The sequence below is a fragment of the Sapajus apella genome, unplaced genomic scaffold (genome assembly GCF_009761245.1).
Source record: "Sapajus apella isolate SASKATOON/1434 unplaced genomic scaffold, GSC_monkey_1.0 scaffold83, whole genome shotgun sequence".
Lineage (NCBI taxonomy): Eukaryota > Metazoa > Chordata > Mammalia > Primates > Cebidae > Sapajus > Sapajus apella.
Window position 1 is genome coordinate 7,471,336 of NW_022437023.1, and position 18,804 is coordinate 7,490,139.

Consider the following 18,804-nt stretch of genomic DNA (forward strand, 5'->3'; position numbering starts at 1 on the left):
GGCCCGCCGTTGCCAAGGTGGCCCGCCATTGTCAAGGTGGCCCGCCATTGCTGAGACAGTTCACCATTATAGAGCGAGTCTGCCATTACAGTGGTGGGCCGCCATTGCCGAGGCAGTTCTAACTATACCCCTATAAAACAGAACTGCAGGGAAGTTCACATGGCAGCTGGACGGAACCCACAGCAGCTCAGCAAAGCCCCTGCAGGCAGATTGTGACTAGGCTGCCTCCTCACTGAGCAGGGCAGCCCTGATAAAGGCAGCAGCATGGCAGAAACTTATAAATAAAGCCCTACCTTCCAGGGACAGAGCACCTGGGGAAAAAAAAAGGCGTTTATGAGATCTGCTGCAGCAGACTTACACGTACCTGCCCAGCAGCTCTGAATGGAACTCACAGCCCAGCACCTGAGCTCCTAAAAAGGACAGACTGTCTCCTCAAGCAGATCCCTGACCCCCATATACCCAAAGAGTCACCTCATAAAGGACAGCTCAGACTGACATCTGTCAGGTATCCTTCTGGGACACAAGATAGCAGAAGAAGAAATTGGCAGCAACCCTTATTCTTCTGCAGATGCTGCAGGTGATCCCCAGGCAAGCAAGGCTGGGAGTGGACCTCCAGTAGTCCTACAGCAGAGGGGGCTGATGGTTAGAAGGAAAACTAAGAAACAGAAAGAAAAAACTTCATTATCAACAAACTGGACGTCCACTCAGAGACCCAATCTGAAAGTCAACAACTACAAAGACCGAAGATGGGAAGAAACCAGTGCAAAAAGGATGAAAACACCCAAAACCAGAATGCTTTTCCTCCTCCAAGGGATCACAACTCCTCACCAGCAAGGGAACAAGGCTGGATGGAGAATGAGTGTGATGAATTGACAGAAACAGGCTTCAGAAGGTGGGTAATAACAAACTTCTCTGAGCTAAAAGAACATGTTCTAACCCAAAGCAAAGAAACTAAGAACTTTGAAAAAAGGTTTGACGAAGTGCTAACAAGAGTAAATAGCTTAGAGAGGAATATAAATGAATTGATGGAGCTGAAAAACACAAGAACTTCGCAAAGCATATACAAGTTTCAATAGCCAAACTGATCAAGCAGAAGAAAGGGTATCAGAGATCAAAGATCAACTCAATTAAATAAAATGAGAAGGCAAGATTAGAGAACAAAGGGTAAAAAGAAATGAATACAGTCTCCAAGAAATATGGGACTATGTAAAAAGACCTAATCTACATTTGATAGGTGTACCAGAATGTGACGGGGAGAATGAATCCAAGCTGGAAAATACTCTTCAGGATATTATCCAGGAAAACTTCCCCAACCTAGCAAGGCAGGCCAACACTCAAGTCCAGGAAATACAGAGAACACCACAAAGATATTCCGCAAGAAGAGCAGCCCCAAGGCACATAATCATAATCATCAGATTCACCAGGGTGGAAATGAAGGATAAAATGCTAAGGGCAGCCAGAGAGAAAGGTCCGGTTACCCACAAAGGGAAGCCCATCAGACTCACAGCAGAAACCCTAAAAGCCAGAACAGAGTGGGGGCCAATATTCAACATTCTTAAAGAAAAGAACTTTCGACCCAGAATCTCCTATCCAGCCAAACTAAGCTTCATAAGTGAAGGAAAAATAAAATCCTTTGGGAACATGCAAGTACTCAGAGATTTCATCACCACCAGCCCAGCTCTACGAGAGCTCCTGAAAGAGGCTCTACACATATAAAGGAACAACAAGTACCAGCTCAACTAAAGGGCAAAACACCCAGCTAGCACCAAAATGGCAGTATCAAATTCGCACATAACAATATTAACCCTAAATGTAAATGGACTAAATGCCCCAATCAAAAGACACAGACTGGCAAATTGGATAAAAAGCCAAAACCCATCGGTGTGCTGTATCCAGGAAACCCATCTCACATGCAAGGATACACAAAGGCTCAAAATAAAGGGATGGAGGAAGATTTACCAAGCAAATGGAGAGCAAAAAAAAAGCAGGAGTTGCAATTCTCGTCTCTGATAAATTGGACTTTAAAGCAACAAAGATCATAAGAGACAAAGAGGGACATTACATAATGGTAAAAGGATCAATGCAACAAGAAGAGCTAACGATCCTAAATATATACGCACCCAATACAGGAGCACCCAGATACATAAGGCAAGTTCTTAATGACTTACAAAGAGACTTAGACTCCCAAACAATAATATTGGGAGACTTTAACACCCCATTGTCAACATTAGACAGATCAACCAGACAGAAAATTAACAAGGATATCCAGGACTTGAACTCAGACCTGGACCAAGCAAACCTAATAGACATTTACAGAACTCTCCACCCCAAATCCACAGAATATACCTTTTTCTCAGCACCACATCACACCTACTCTAAAATTGACCACATAATTGGAAGTAAACCACTCGTCAGCAAATGCAAAAGAATGGAAATTGTAACAAACACTCTCTCAGACCACAGCGCAGTCAAGTTAGAACTCAGAATTCAGAAACTAACTCAGAACTGCACAGCTTCATAGAAACTGAACAACTAGCTCTTTAATGTTGACTGGATAAACAATGAAATGAAGGCAGAAATACAGATGTTTTTCAAAACCAATGAGAATGAAGACACAACATACCAGAATCTCTGGAACACATTTAAAGCAGTGTCTAGGGGAAAATATATAGCAATAAATACCCACATGAGAAGCAAGGAAAGATCTAAAATTGACATCTTATCATCAAAATTGAATGAGCTAGAGGAGCAATATCAAAAAAACTCAAAACCTAGCAGAAGACAAGAAATAACTAAGATCAGAGCAGAACTGAAGGAGACAGCGAGACACAAAAATCCCTTCAAAAAATCAATAGATCCAGGAGCTGGTTTTTTGAAAAGATCAACAAAATAGACCACTAGCCAGATTAATAAAAAGAAAAGAGAGAAGAATCAAATAGATGCAATAAAAAATGATAAAGGGGATATCACCACAGATTCCACAGAAATACAAACCATCATCAGAGATTATTACAAACAACTCTGTGCATATAAACCAGTAAACCTGGAAAAAATGGATAAATTCCTGGACACTTGCATCCTCCCAAGTCTAAACCAGGAAGAAGTCAACACCCTGAATAGACCAATAACAAGAGCTGACGTTGAGGCAGCAATTTATAGCCTACCCACCAAAAAAAGCCCAGGTCCAGATAGGTTCACAGCTGAATTCTACCAGACATACAAAGAGGAGCTGGTACCATTCCTTCTGAAACTATTCCAAACAATCCAAAAAGAGGGAATCCTTCCCAAATCATTTTATGAGACCAACATCATCCTGATGCCAAAACCTGGCAGAGACTCAACAAGAAAAGAAAACTTCAGGCCAATATCCATGACACACACAGATGCAAAAATCTTCAATAAAATACTGGCAAACCGATTGCAACAGCACATCAAAAGTTTATCCACCATGATCAAGTAGGCTTCATCCCAGGGATGCAAGGCTGGTTCAACATACGCAAGTCTATAAACGTAATTCACCACATAAACAGAACCAAAGACAAAAACCACATGATTATCTCAATTGATGCAGAGAAGGCCTTTGACAAAATTCAACAGCCCTTTATGCTAAAAACTCTCAATAAACTAGGTATTGACAGATGGTATCTCAAAATAATAAAAGCTATTTACGACAAACCAGCAGCTAATATACTGAATGGGCAAAAACTGGAAGCATTCCCTTTGAAATCTGGCACTAGACAAGGATGCCCTCTCTCACCACTCCTATTCATTATCGTATTGGAAGTTCTAGTCAGAGCAATCAGGCAAGAAAAAGAAACAAAGGGTATTCAATTAGGAAAGGAGGAAGTCAAATTGTCTCTATTTGTGGATGACATGATTGAATATTTAGAAGACCCCATTATCTCAGCCCAGAATCTCCTGAAACCGATAAGCAACTTCAGCAACGTCTCAGGAGACAAAATCAATGTGCAAAAATCACAAGCATTCCTATACACCAATAACAGACTTAAAGAGAGGCAAATCAAGAATGAACTGCCATTCACAATTGTTACAAAGAGAATAAAATGCTGAGCAATACAAATAACAAAGAACGTAAAGGACCTCTTCAAGGATAACTACAAACCACTGCTCAAGGAAATAAGATAGGACATAAACAGATGGAGAAACATTCCATGCTCATGGTTAGGAAGAATCAATATTGTGAAAATGGTCATACTGCCCAAAGTAATTTACAGTTCAATGCTATCCCCATCAAGCTACCAATGACCTTCTTCACAGAACTGGAAAAAACCACCTTAAACTTCATATGGAACCAAAAGAGAGCCTGCATACCCAAGTTAATTCTGAGCAAAAAGAACAAAGATGGAGGCATCACACTACCCGACTTCAAACTATGTTACAAGGTTACTGTAATCAAAACAGCATGGTACTGGTATCAAAACAGAGATATAGACCAATGGAACAGAACAGAGGCCTCGGAGGCAACGCCACACATCTAAAACCATCTGATCTTTGACAAACCTGGCAAAAACAAGCAATGGGGAAAGGATTCCCTGCTTAATAAATGGTGTTGGGAAAACTGGCTAGCCATGTGCAGAAAGCAGAAACTGCACCCCTTCCTGACACCTTATACTAAAATTAATTCCAGATGGATTAAAGACTTAAACATAAGACCTAACACCATAAAAACCCTACAAGAAAACCTAGGCAGAAACCATCCAGGACACAGCCATAGGCAAGGCCTTCATGACTAAATCACCAAAAGCATTGGCAACAAAAGCCAAAACAGACAAATGGGACCTAATTCTACTCCAGAGTTTCTGCACAGCAAAAGCAACAGTCATTAGAGTGAATCGGCAACCAACAGAATGGGAAAAAATTTTTGCAATCTACCCATCTGACAAAGGGCTGATATCCAGAATCTACAAAGAACGAAAACAGATTTACGAGAAAAAAACAAACAAACAAACAGATTTACAAGCTCATTCAAAATTGGTTGAAGGATATGAACAGACACTTTACAAAAGAAGACATGTATGAGGCCAACAAACATATGAAATAATGCTCATCATCACTGGTCATTAGAGAAATGCCTATCAAAACTACATTGAGATACCATCTCAAGCCAATTAGAATGGCGATCATTAAAAAATCTGGAGACAACAGATGCTGGCGAGGATGTGGAGAAATAGGAACACTTTTACACTGTTGGTGGGAGTGTAAATTAGTTCATCTATTGTGGAAGACAGTGTGGAGATTCCTCAAGGACCTAGAAACAGTAACTCCACTTGACCCAGCAATCCCATTACTGGGTATATATCCAAAGGATTACAAATCGTTATATTATAAGGACACATGCACACGAATGTTCATTGCAGCACTGTTTACAATAGCAAAGACTTGGAACTGACTCAGATGCCCATCGATGATAGACTGGACAGGGAAAATGTGGCACATATACACCATGGAATACTATGTAGCCATCAAAAACGATGAGTTTGTGTCCTATGTAGGGACATGGATGAACCTGGAAACCATCGTTCTCAGCAAACTGACATAGGAACAGAAAATCAAACATCCCATGTTCCCACTCATGGGCGGGTGTTGAACAATGAGAACACATGGACACAGGGAGGGGGGCATCAAACATGGGGTCTGTGGGGGGGAAAAAGGAGAGCGATAGCAGGGGGTGGGGAGTTGAGGAGGGATAACAGGGGGAGAAATGCCAGATACAGGTGAAGGGGAGGAAGGCAGCAAACCACGCTGCCATGTGTGTACTTATGCAACAATCTTACATGTTCTTCACATGTACCCCAAAACCTAAATGCAATAAAAAAAATATCTAGGAAAAGAAAATATTGCCAAAAAAGTGGTGGTATAGTGGGTTTCCTTAAGAACTGCTAACATTATTAAAACACATAAATTAACACGAATAAAACAAAGTAAATCATACAGGGATCAATAATGAGAATATCTCATGAACCAAGGATTAACATTTAATCTAATTCTATGCAACTGCAGCCCACCAAAAATAAAAACAAAAACGTTGCCACCCCTTTTAAAATCTGTCAGTGGCTCTCCATGACATTACCCCTCTCATGGGCTTTAAGCTGTGAGATCAAGCTATGATCTAAGAAAAGTGGGAAGGAATGGAGGGAGTGAGAAAGGGAAGAAAAAGGAAAGGAAGAAACTACAGCAATTTTTTTTTTCCAACTTTTAGGTTCAGGGGTACAGGTACAGGTTTATCACATGGGTAAACTTGTGTCATGGGGGTTTGTTGTACGGATTACTTTGTCACCCAGGTACTAAGTCTAGTACCCAATGGTTATTTTTTCTGATTCTCTCCTTTTTACAACCTGTCACCCTCAAGTAGGTCATAGTGTGTGCTGTTCCCCAGTGAGTGATTCTTAGCTTAAGTCCAGCTCATCTGGCAGTGAGCAGTCATTCTGGAAGTTAGGATCAAAAACAACGGCCCTGCTACCTCCCTCAACACTTACTTCCTTCTTCCTTCTTTTGGAAAACCCTAACTTTCACTGTCCAACATGGCAGCTGCTGGCTGCATGAGGCTACTTAATGAAAATGTAATAAAATGCAAGTTCAGTTTCTCAGTTACATTGGCCACACATCAAGTACCCAAGAGTTATGAGCGGCTGCTGTATCAGACAACACAGATGCACAATATTCCATCCTCTTGGGAAGCTCTATGGCAAGCTTGTCCATCCCATGGCCCACGGGCTGCACGTGGCCTAGGATGGCTTTGAATGAGGCCCAACACAAATTTGTAAACTTTCTTAAAACACTAGGAGATTTTTCAGTAAATTTTTAGCTCATCAGCTGTCATTAGCGTCTGTGTATTTTACGTGTGGCCTCAGACAATTCTTCTTCTAATGTGGCTCAGGGAAACTAAAAGATAGGACACCCCTGCTCCGTTGGACAATGCTATTCATGGCAAAACCCGAAATAACTTTTGCACCAAGATAATGCCTTAAACCTATCTCAGCTGAAAAGAAGGGGCACTTCTGTGTGTACACGAAAGAAGGGGCGGGACCTTGTCTACACATGCTGGAGAGTCAGGGGATTGGCAGAGGGCATCACCGATGACCGCAGACAGAGGGAGCCAGAGAGAGCTGAAGGGCCCCAATCCTTCCCGTGGCAAGTTCTGCAGCACCGCTCAAACACTGACAGCTTCAGACAGGGACCCGAGGTGAACGGGGCCTCAGGTCAGCAGAACCAGGAAATTGCAGTCCTTCACTCTAACTCCAGGTGAGGGTCCCTCAAAACTCTCACCTGGGAGGGTGGGCAAAAGTGTGTGTGAACCTCTCAGCCCTGACTTCCCTTCCCTCTCATCCCTTGTCCCTCCTTCCTCCACCAGCACCCATCTGCCCTGCCCTTCAAGGCTGCTTTGCTCTGAAGCAGCTCCTCTTCCTCTGGGGAAGATCAGAGGCTAGGCTGAGAGATGTCAAAGTGCTCACATGCACAGGGCCACAGGGTGCAGCTGCTATTCTTTTTGAAGCACTAGGGGAGGGGGAGCGGTGAGGTCTTTCCCCCACCCCCACCCCCTGGGAGGCAGAAGGTAAATCCTCAGAAGCAGGTCACTGCAGGCGGGGCCTTGTCCTAACCAGCATTCATGTGGCGATCACCCCTTGCCCATCTCCCATCACCCAGGACCAATAACCAGAGTATCATAGCAGAAAATGTCCTTAAAGTGGCTCATCCACAGCTGAGGAAACTGAGGCCCTGGGTGGGGAAGGAACCTGCACGAGACCACACCACTAGTAAGTGGCAGAATGGGGACAGAGCTACCCGCTTTCCTGGCTCCCACTCTTCCCACTGTGCAGGCTGGGGCTTCCAGGGAGAGCCCCAAGTCCTCATACCTGTGCCCAGTCACCCTGTACCTCCCTGACCAGTGAGCGATCCTCACCCCCTCAGCTCTCACAGGTCCTGGCACAAGGCAGTCCATGCCAGCGGGTGCCAGGCAGAGGAAGTGGCCTGGATGAGGGAGCTTGACCTGGCAAGCAGCTGGGTTCAGCGGGTTCAGCCCTTTCCTGGTAACCAGCCTGTTTTTCAGCCCTGAGGAGCTGCCTGGAACATGGGCTCAGCTTGCCTGGGCCAGCTAGCTCATCCAGCACAGGATGAGGGAGGATCCAAGTGACCAGTGGGAGCTGGCCATGCGGCAGGAGGGAGGAGAGGGCTGTCAGGGAGACCTGGGCCCCTCCTTGGGACTCTCATAGCACCGAGGCTCCCCTTATACAGCAGCTGCTTCCTCCAATGGGCCACGGGCCCTCAACAGCAGTGCTGGTGCTCATTCATCTTTGTGTACCCGGCACAGTATGAAGCACATAGAAGGGTGCCTCAGAGAACAATTACTGAGCCAGAGAGCTTGGGCGGGGGGAGATCCCATCCAAAGCAGCTGGAGGGGGGCGGCCATCAAGAACACGGAACCTCCTAATCCCAATTTCATCACCTATAATGACATGAGCAAAGGTCTCTCCTGATCTTGTGGCTTAGAAGCAGCTCATGGCAAGAGGCTCTTGAGAGCTACCTTTATAGAGCACATGCCGCAGGCTGGGCAATCTACTCTCAGTCCTTCCTCAGGTCAACCCTGTAAGGTAGGCTCTATCACTGCCTCAGGGTTAAAACAGATTTGAAAAGTTGCCCAAAGGTGTGCTGCTTTGTAAGAGGGGCAGTGGAGATTCCAACAGGAGTACACCGAGTATGCCGTGCTGCAGAGACTGTACTCTGACCCAGTCTCCATTCGTGTAACAAACCTGTGAGCGTCAGCCATGTGTTGGGCACTGGATGCCACGAACAAAGCCTGTCCCAGCGACCCAAGAGCTTTCACGCCAGTTAATGGAAGAGGCAGACAATTAAATAAACCAAACACACGACCCAATCACACAGTGCCACGATGAGATACATGCTATGAAGCAGAACAGAGTCAGGCAAGTGGGTAGGGCAGGGGTTGCCACACTTTTCCTGTGGAAGTAAATATTTGCTACTTGGCCGGCCAGCTTTGCAACGCGGCCTTTGTTGCCATCACGCAACTCTGCCAAAGCAGCTGTGGACAGTATGTAAATAAACGGGCAGGGCTATGTTCTAATAAAACTTCATTAATGGACACTGAACATAGGATTTTGTAATTTTCCTGTGGTAAAAAAATGTTATTTTTTTCCTATTATGTATGAATATGAAAACCATGGCAGGGTACAGTGGCTCATGCCTGATATCTTAGCACTTTGGGAGGCCAAGGCGGGTGGACCACTTGAGGTCAAGAGTTTGAGACCACCTTAGCCAACATGGTAAAGCCCCCATCTCTGCTAAAAACACAAAAATTAGCCAGGCATGGCAGCGTCTGCCTGTAATCCAAGCTACTCGGGAGGATGAGGCTGGAGAATCACTTGAGCCTGGGAGGTAGAGGTTGCAGTGAGCCAAGATCACGCCACCGCACTCCAACCTGGGTGAGAGCCAGACTGAAAACAAAAACAAAAACAAAAAACTACTCAGCTTGCAAGTTAGACAGATACACATGTTGGCCCAGGTTTGGCCACTATCACTTGCCAATTTCTGGGCTAGAGTGGCTGGGTGAGTACATGAGGATGCACTTTATAGACAGGATGGTTGAGGAAGGCCTTGCTGAGAAGTTGACATGTGACCAGAGACCTGAATGAGGTCAAGGAGAGCGCCCTGAGTACCTTGCAAAAGGAACAGCACATGCCAGGGTCCAGCCATGGATCCTGGAGAGGAGGGGGAGGTGGAGAAGCCAGCAAGGTTTCAGAAGTCAGCAAGAGCCAGGTCACGTGGGTCTCCTGCAAGGACCTTGGTCTCCATGTGACAGCAAGCTACAGATGTCTGGCATCTGCTAGCTTCATGACCTTGGGTAAGTTATTCAACCTAAGCCTCATTTTCTCATTAAAAATGGAAAGAATAATGGTATCTGTCTCAGTGGGTATTGTAGGACGAAGTGAGTGTCGTACACTAAATGAATGTCAGCCGCCAATGTTACCATCAACTCAGAGTCCAGCTGGATGAGAGGGCGCAGGGAGGGGTGGCCATGACTTTTGTCCAACTCACCCACAATGTCCACCACATCCGGCCTGATGAGCGGCTCTCCACCCGTGAGCCGGATCTTGTCGACGCCTTCCTTCACAAAGAGCCGGGCGAGGGTCAGGATCTCCTCTGTGGTCAGCAGGTTGGCCTTGGGGGTGAGCTGGACTCCCTCCTCGGGCATGCAGTACTGACCTGGATGAATGGGGATGTGGAGGGGGGAAACGGGGATGTGGAGGGAGGAAACAGGCATTGCCAGCAGGCCCGCAATAGCCCCACCTCCCCAACAGGCCAAAGTCTTTCCAAGCCCATCTGGACGTCAGCGGAGACCTCACTAAACCTGAGTTGGAAAAACCCCAGGCCAGCATCTCCCCAGGCCTTGCCTTTCTCATTTCTGAAAGGTCAACACCTTTCCCCATGCCCACCACACACAATCTGGACATAAAATCCAGGAGAAGAGGGGGGCAGGGCAGGAGAGGAGGGGGCGGGGCAGGAGAGGAGGGGGCAGGGCAGGAGAAGGGGGGGCAGGAGAGGAGGAGGCAGGGCAGGAGAGGAGGGGGCAGGGCAGGAGAGGAGTGGGGCAGGAGAGGAGGGGAGCGGGGCAGGAGGGGAGGAGCAAGAAAGATGAACTTTGGAAGTCCCTCCAGCACTCCTTGGAGGGATTATGAAATGAGGCCTCTTTGTATCAGCCTGGCGCCAGCTGATCTGTCATGGGCCTGGAGCATCTCCAGGGTCAGCAGTGCTGGCCATGGGCATGGCTGACTACTTCACATGTTTATAATGTCCACCACCCCATCCCTGGCCATGTACTAGACTTTGGGAACTACAGGGAAATGGAGGAAAGAGCCCTGAAGAGTGAGAGGTCCTGGACCCAATCTAATTTTAAATCCAACTACGTTTTCAAATCTAATCCCAAGGAGGACACAGCTTCCACAATCATACAACTCAGTCTTGACCCCTATCTTGCCCCTAAAACCCACCTGGCCTGGAGCATGGGGTAGTGGGTGAGGAAGTTAGAAAGCAGAACTGGAGGATTCAGGAGGATTTCTGGGCACAGGGAAATTTCAGAGGCTGCTTCAGCAGAGGGACACCAGCCCAGAGAGGGCCCAGGAAGGTGACTCACATCTGAGGTTGCACTTCTCCGTGAGGGAGATCCGAAGGTAGCTGTGCTGCCGGCCGAAGCTGTCTGTGAGGATGGCGGAGAAGGGGGCTGCCTGCCCTCGCAGGAACTGCCTCCGCCTGGACAGCTCCTGCAAGGACAGGGCAGGGAGGAAGCATGGGCCCCTGCTACCAGACTGGGGAGAGGCGCAAGGAGAACCACCTGCCCCCTCCATCACTCTGACATCTATGCAGCACTTCTAACCCTTCCACATGTTTGGGCTCTGCAGTGTTGGGGAGGCTGTGATTGTCCCTCTCATGGAGAAATGAGAATGACAGAAAAGACCCATCTATTAAGTACTCAGCTGGGGGCGGGGTGTGATCTCTGCTGGGAGAATTTCTGGCTGGGCAGCAAGGTGGAGGCAAGGGTGTGGGTGAATCTATTAGTCCTTATTCTTCACTCTAGCCAGTGCCAGAAAAAAGGATGATGCACCCATGGTCTCTGGCATCAATGGGAGGAAACTGCTAAAGCCTGCAAACAAGGTCCAAACCCGTCCTGCAGAGAGAAAGGAGGGAACCGGCTTCACCCTTTCCCATGACCAAGTCTGGTCCGTCTCCCTGTGCTGTATCGGTCTTTTGGAGAGTTCAACCTGGATCCTGACAGACGCTGATGAGATAATTGCTCTGAGGAAGTAACATTTACCAAACATCTTAAAGTTTCCAAAGAATGTTCTGTTCCATTCCCACACCCACTACAAGGGATTATTATAACTAAGACTTGGAAGGGGTCCAATACCACCCTTGGCAGAACCAGGATTCAAATCCAGGTCTTCTGATTCCAGGTTCTAAATTCTTCCCTTCTATTACAGAGAGAGTCCAAGAAGATAGGGAATTTGACAATGAGAAGACAGGGAGGATGACAGTGAGGGTGGGTAGAAGTCACTTCTTTAGAATGTTTTGGACAAAAAAATCATGACCCTGGCAGTCATGCACGAGATCCACAGAGAAGGCTCAGAAATGGGGGGACCAGAACCCCTGGTTTCTGGGACAGGGATGATCTGGCACACTGGGACGGTCCCTTAATTTCTCCAGGCCTGTTTTTCCAGGAGCAAAGACAGGGGCTTGGTGGTGGTATCAGATGGTGGGAGGTGAACACCTAAAATTATGATGGAGAGAAGAAGGCCTCAGGTCCTCTAGAGGTCTAGCGCAACTATGCCTACATTAGGAGGAAGAAGCATTTGCTTCAGTAAGTTTCTCGGCTCCAGCTGCACATTAGAACCATCTGGAGAACTTTAAAAAAAGACTCCACTGGAGTCCAACTAAATCTGCATCTCTGAAGCTGTTACGTTTTCAATCTCTCCAGGTAATTGTCATCGGCAGCCCTTGACTGGGTCAAGAGCTACCAAGTTGTTCAAAGACAAGACACATGAGTGTGTGAGGCTGCTCTGATTTTCTGGGCCCATAAACCATCCTCACTCTACCTACCCCAAGAGAATTTCCCACCTCCTCTGAGAAAGCCTGCTCAACGTCCTGTGGGGAGTAACCAGCAGTCCCTTCTCTAACTGCAGTCTGCTAGAATCACACCAGTCACTTCCTCCCTCCCTGTGGTATGATGGAGAAAACTCAAACTCACCCCACTGCCTTTCCACAGACAGCCTCGGGGTGGGGTGGGGTAGGGTGGGGGGGGCACTCCATAGTCAAGAATCCCATCAGCCACTATAGTCTAGATGAGATACTTGGGAATCTGGGTATATTACAGTGCTGCGCCTTCTTTTTCATCAATAGCTATTTGCAAGTCAGTTATGTTAGTCACCTCTTCACTTGTCAAGATACCGCCCCCCCTCAATCTAGTCTTAACATGTTGTGGGGATGGGGTGGCTGGGTTGGGGAGTAGTCAAAGTGAATCAAGGAACTGGGAGGTGAGAGGACCAAGGAGAATGATTCAGCAGAAACACAGGAGCAAGCACCATGATGGAGCAATCAAGAATGGAATTAGGGGCTGGGCGCTGGTGGTTCACGCCTATAATCCCAGCACTTTGGGAGGCTAGGGTGGGCAGAGCACTTGAGGCTAGGAGTTTGAGACCAGCCTTGGCAACATAGTGAAACCCTGTCTCTACTAAAAAATACAAAAATTAGGCTGGTGGTACGTGTCTGTAATCCCAGCTACTGGGGAGACTGGGGCAAGAGAATTGTCTGAACCCGGAAGGCAGATGTGGCAGTAAACTGAGATCGCACCACTGCACTCCAGCCTGGGTGACTGAGCAAGACTCTGTCTCAAAAAAAAAAAAAAAAGGAATTTTGTTCAGCTGATCAGATTTCACTTCTGAGAACTTTTGTGACCTTATCTAGACTTATGCAGACTGCACCACTGGTTCTGAACCCAGCCTCCTCAACACTTACTCACACTCTGCCAGCCATGCAAACTCGTCACTTAGATATTAACAAGCCTCATCCCTGCATCTTTTCTCTCCTCTAACACTGCATGCCCTACTTTCATTCTTCTACCTTTTTCCTTGTCCCTTAAATCTCCTGGAGAAAAAAAAATAATCAGCACCAGTCAAAGGAGCCAGAGAGAATTATAAGACACAACAGACAGCAACCCTGCTTGCTCAGGAAGGGCTGGGACATGTCAGAGGTAGCAGGAGGCCTTAAATGGATCATATTCCCAGGGTCTCAGCCTGGCCCAGGCTGTTTCTTCTCCATGAGAAGTCATCCTGCCTGATTCAGTATCCCCGGTGTCTAGCACAGGATGTTGGTAAGTTTTGAATCACATGAAAGTCCTGTCCCTAATATAAACAGAAAGGTTGTATATGCAAAACTCAATTACATGGGGGTAATAATTTCCAGGCTGGTCTCTACTGTCATAATGGTTTAACCTGGTACAGTGGTGGTTCGAAACTCTGGCAGCACATCAAAATCACTCAAGGAGCTTCAAGAAGGACTGATGACAGAGCCCCATACCAAAGATTCTAGCTCAACCCAGTGCCTCAGCTGTGTAGCCAGGGCTGAGAACCATTGGCTTAGTGACGCCAGGTGCCAGGTGCTATTTGAATCCAGGGCTGCTTGTTGTGGTTCTGAGCACAGGATTTGGAGTAGGTGAGTCTGTATCACAAGCCTGGCTCTAGCTGTTGAGAAAGTCACCTAAGTTCTCTAAACCTGAGTTTCCTCATTTACGCAGTAGAAATAATAATCCAACCTAACTCTATTGGAGGAGTTTCTGGCACATGGGAGGTTTTCAATCAGTGATCCATCGAACACTATTGTGTGCTGTGATCAGTTTTTCTAGTTTGTCAGCTGCCCTTGCCTTTCAAGACCCTGGCCTTCCAACCCGACTAACAGCAGATGGCCAGAGGCAGGGTTTCAAAGCTGCTACCACACCACCCAGGTAAATGGGGTCTGAGCATCCCCAAGGACCACCAATATTAGTTCCAATAAGCAAGCACTAGGCAGCCTGCCAGATGCTACTGGTCATCTCATGTCTACCCAGTGCAGACTGGGGTGAAGGGAGTGAGGGGGGGGAACCCTGTGCTCAAGGTGCCTTCCTCTACTAGTCACTGATCTTGAACATCTGATTTGACTGCTAAAGGCTAGCCCTCAAATAGCTCCAAAGTCTAAACAGAGCAGCAGGATTATTCAGGAGAAAAAAGGCGCATTCCAAATTCAAGTATCAGTGGCCCTGATTTATCCTGCTATTGGGATGATATATACTAGGGGTCTCTTAAAATTAATCTCTTTTAAATGAGAGGACCCAGCAAAGAGCCTACCCTGATTCTCCTTTCCCACTCCCCTTCTTCCCACCCTAAGTGTGAGGTCTCCATACCTATGGCTTCTGGCAAGGACAGTCACGTTTCACCGCAACATGGATTTTGAGGAGCTGGGCAGACTGGAAGTGAAGATGACCCCCTGAAAAGTCCCCTTTTCCTCCTTCCTCTCATTCCCCCTCACCAGGCCCTGCTGTACTTCCGCCTTCACCCACACCCACTTCCTTGAGCCTAACCTCCTAGCCAGCATTTGTTTTCTCTGGCCCCCTGAACAGCTGGGTGCCTTTGCCTTGCCCAGAGTCACCCTCCCTGCTTCCCGCCACCACAGGCAGCACACTTTGTTGTCACCCAACAAAGCCTGCATGGAGCCTCAGAGGGAGGAAGAGGGGTGCAGTGCTCCCAGGCTGGGCTGATCCCTGCAAACATTGTCTGGGCCACCCCAGACACAGGCTGGCAGGTTGCTGTGTCTCCTCCACCCACCTCCCCATTGACCCATCCACCACCCCTTTCCACATATAGAAGCTACCTGACCTGTTCTTGGACTCAGCTCACGGCGCCCCTTTCCACAGTCCTCACAGCCAGCTCCCACTCACACCTCACTTCTCTCCCTCACACCCTCACCCTGTCACACAATGCCCAGTGGCTCTCCATCCTAGCTCTCCAAGAACCTCCCATCCCAAAGCAGACTACCAGCTGCAAGAAGGGAAGGAAGGCCAGGGGTTCAAAATGGCCCCACCCCAACTGGCAAGCTCTGCAGATGAGCTGAACATATCTCCAGACTCACCTCCCCTTAGAGTCTCTTCAAGACATATTTCTGTGCTCTCTCCCATCTTATGATGGGCTGGCCCAGCCCTCTCATCTGATAAACACAAAGCAAAGGGAAGTGACAGCGCCAGGAGCCAGGTGAAATTTGAGGTGAAATTGGTACATGAAAACATGGTACTCCTGTCCAGTTTAGTCTACTACGCCGTGTGACTCCTCACTAGTTGAGGTTCAAGCGGCTACAATTACTGGCTGAATCCACTGCCTGCACAACCCTGTGTTAAGCGTGGTGGGGAAATACCTAGAAAGGCGGAGGTGCGCCCAGCCCTCGGGAACTCCCGGTCTGCTGAAGATCACCCTAATGAGATGTCCAGGATTCAATGTGAGTTGACAGAATAGCTATCCAGCAAGTCCAGATGGGAGGGGCCTCACAGGACACAGCATGTGCCAGTGGCAGCAGGGATAATAGTAATTACCACAAACGTTTACATAACGCAGCACCTACATGGGCTAAGCTTTGTTCCAAGAATATATGTTAACATATGTTAACTCTTTTAATACCCGTGACACCCTATGAAGTAGACGCTTTTCCCACTTCGTGCATGAGAAAACAGATACTGAGAGGTAAGGGGACTTGCTGAATCCCCTAATAAAGGATGGGGCTGCCCCAGGGTCTACGCTCTCCCTTCTGCCTCATTGCCCCTCCCTTCACAGTATAAAGGGATGGATAAGAGTAGGCTCTCTCCCTGGCCTCCACAAAGGAAGGATAAAAGAGTACAGGCTTTAGAGTTGAGTTCCCACCCTCTGCTTTACAGCTCTGTGACTGGAGGAAAGTTAACCTCCATTAGTCCCCTCACCTGAAGGTACAAACTCTATTGACTTCACATGGCTTAGTGAAAACTAAATGCTTCCACATGAGTCACTCAGCACACAGGTTATCTCATCAAAGACCAGTACCAAATAAAACGGGGGGTGGGGGGGAGGGGAGATGGGGGGGTGAGGGCCAGTTCAAGAAACTTCCTTTTTCTTGAATTCTTTAAAGATCTCTCAGCCATCTTTGCTTATCTTTTCTTCAATGAAGTTACGAGTTGGAGGATACTAAAAAAAAGTCTTCACTTCCCAACCACAAGCCTACTTATCTGAGGATCCCAGAGGGGGTTAGATTTGAGGAAAGCAAATTTGGCGGCAGTCATTGAGCAATATGGGGGAGGAGGGAGCAGTGATTTTACAAATCCCAGCACAGGAAGGCAGTTTTTTCCCCATCTCCCAGGACAGGAAGCCGAATGCTGGGAGATGGGGAAAAAACTGACTAGATAGGTACAGAAAAGAGGTTTCACTAAATGAAAAGAGGTGCTGTCCCCCTCAAATTATTCCCTAACCACCTGAGCAGAACAACAAAAACCTAAAACTTTTTATGACTTGAAATACTGAGGGGTGCTATCAAGGACTGAGGGATCCTGCCCCAAACCCTAAAGACATAAAGGAATTAATTTCTAACCTGAAACAGGCCGCCTCCTGCTCTGTTCTGCGCTACGATAAGGCTGAACCCTCCCCAAGGTTAATAAAAATGAGACAAGGAGTGTCAGCAAAGGATGGGTTACAGAGCCATGGGACTACAGCTACATCTCACCGTTGGTGGCACCGAGGTGACATGTTTAGTCAGTCACATTAGGAAGCAGGTGTCACAGGGACACCTGATCTGAGCTCTGGGGATAAGGAGGGAAAATGTTTAAGAAAGAGGATGGGTGCAAGGCAGGGCTGAAGGGTACTAAGAAGACACCTCACTGGCCCCGAAGTCCCAGTCCTCTGCTTACCCCAATTTCTGGCCAAGCTCAGAGCTGGAAGGAGGGTGGCGTGGCTAGGGGGCAGGGAGGTTCTGAAGCGGGACTCCCAGGAGCCTCTCCCGCTGGGCTAGCAGGCGAGACAGGGTGGTCCATCTGGAGAACATAGCTCCACTGAGGAGTGCGAAGGGGTCCCTCCCAGAAGCCGTCACGCCGATGGGCCGGGAGCTACGCGGGGAAAAGGGCAGCGTGTCCGGGCCACCCCCGCCTCGGGAAGCTGTGGGCGCTGGCGGGGTGGGCTCACCTCCGAGGCAGCTTGCGCGGACTCCCTGGGGCGGGGCTGCGTCACCGGAGCCCCTGAGCTGCAGCTCCGAGCGCTGGACCCCAGGAGCCACCGCAGCATCCGGGACAGCGGCCGCACCGCCATGAAGCCTGATCCCTGCACAGCTGCGGCGGGCTTCGGGAGCACCAGGGCCTGGCACTCACCGCCGGGGTCATCCCGGCAGGGGCGGGGCCATCCCGGCAGCGGCGGGGCGGGGAGGGCGGGGAGAAGGCGGGGCCCGCGCAGCCAATAGGCGAGGACGCCATCTCGCGCGCCCTTCTGGGAACTGTAGTCCGCTCCCCGTGCCTACTTTCCCGGGCGGGGTTAGCGCTCTAGGGCAGAAGGGTAAATAAACTCAGGTGAGGAGCAGGATTCTTTTCCTTCCAGTTTTTCTGGGTGCTGTGGTCTCAGATTTAAGTCGTGGTGTGACAGGCAGGGCAGGACTAGGGCCAAGCGAATGAGGCACTGCCTTGGGCACACAATTTAAGAGGATGCCAGAAAAACTCCAGTTATCAAGGTAAGCAATTTTTTAATGTTAATATTTCAAAAATCGTAATAAATTTAAAAGTCCATGAAATATCAACATTCTAAATAGAAAGAGCGATCCTACAACTTGCCTGACTCACCTCACTCAGTGCACCATAGTGCAAACTCTGGTTTTAAAACAGTCAATCAGGTCTTTCAAGATACACTTCTCCAATTGTGCCCCAAAAGGATACCAATTATCTTGCCCTCTCCATGAAAAAAAAAAAAAAAACACACACACAAAAAAAAACGTATATGAGAAGTCACAGAATGAGTGCATAATGAAATGAAATGCTTCTTATACACCAAGCACCATGCTAAATGTTATTTAAAACAATCCTGGAATGAATAGAATGTCCATTTTGCAACTGAGAATATTGAGGCTTAGAGAGACTGGGTAATTTTCTTGAAGTCACACAGCTGATAATGGGCTTCAAACCCAGGGCAATCTACTTTCTACAGTCAGTCAAGTCAACATTCAGTATGTGCTGGAAATGGTGAGGTGTGCCTC

The 18,804-nt window shown here is 47.8% G+C and overlaps 1 protein-coding gene across 3 annotated transcripts in view; it reads right to left on the minus strand.

The window, feature by feature from the left end:
- MOCS1 (molybdenum cofactor synthesis 1) overlaps nucleotides 1-18,025 on the minus strand; it is a 34,352-nt gene extending 16,327 nt beyond the window's left edge. For all 3 annotated transcript variants that reach the window (XM_032253641.1, XM_032253640.1, XM_032253639.1), the window contains exons 1-3: nucleotides 17,751-18,025; nucleotides 11,168-11,294; nucleotides 10,072-10,239 (exon numbers count right to left, since the gene is read on the minus strand). In XM_032253641.1, the coding sequence (XP_032109532.1) occupies nucleotides 10,072-10,239; nucleotides 11,168-11,294; nucleotides 17,751-17,873 (418 nt within the window). In that variant the 5' untranslated portion in view covers nucleotides 17,874-18,025. The remainder of the gene's footprint in view (nucleotides 1-10,071; nucleotides 10,240-11,167; nucleotides 11,295-17,750) is intronic.
- Between the last annotated feature and the right edge of the window lie 779 nt (nucleotides 18,026-18,804).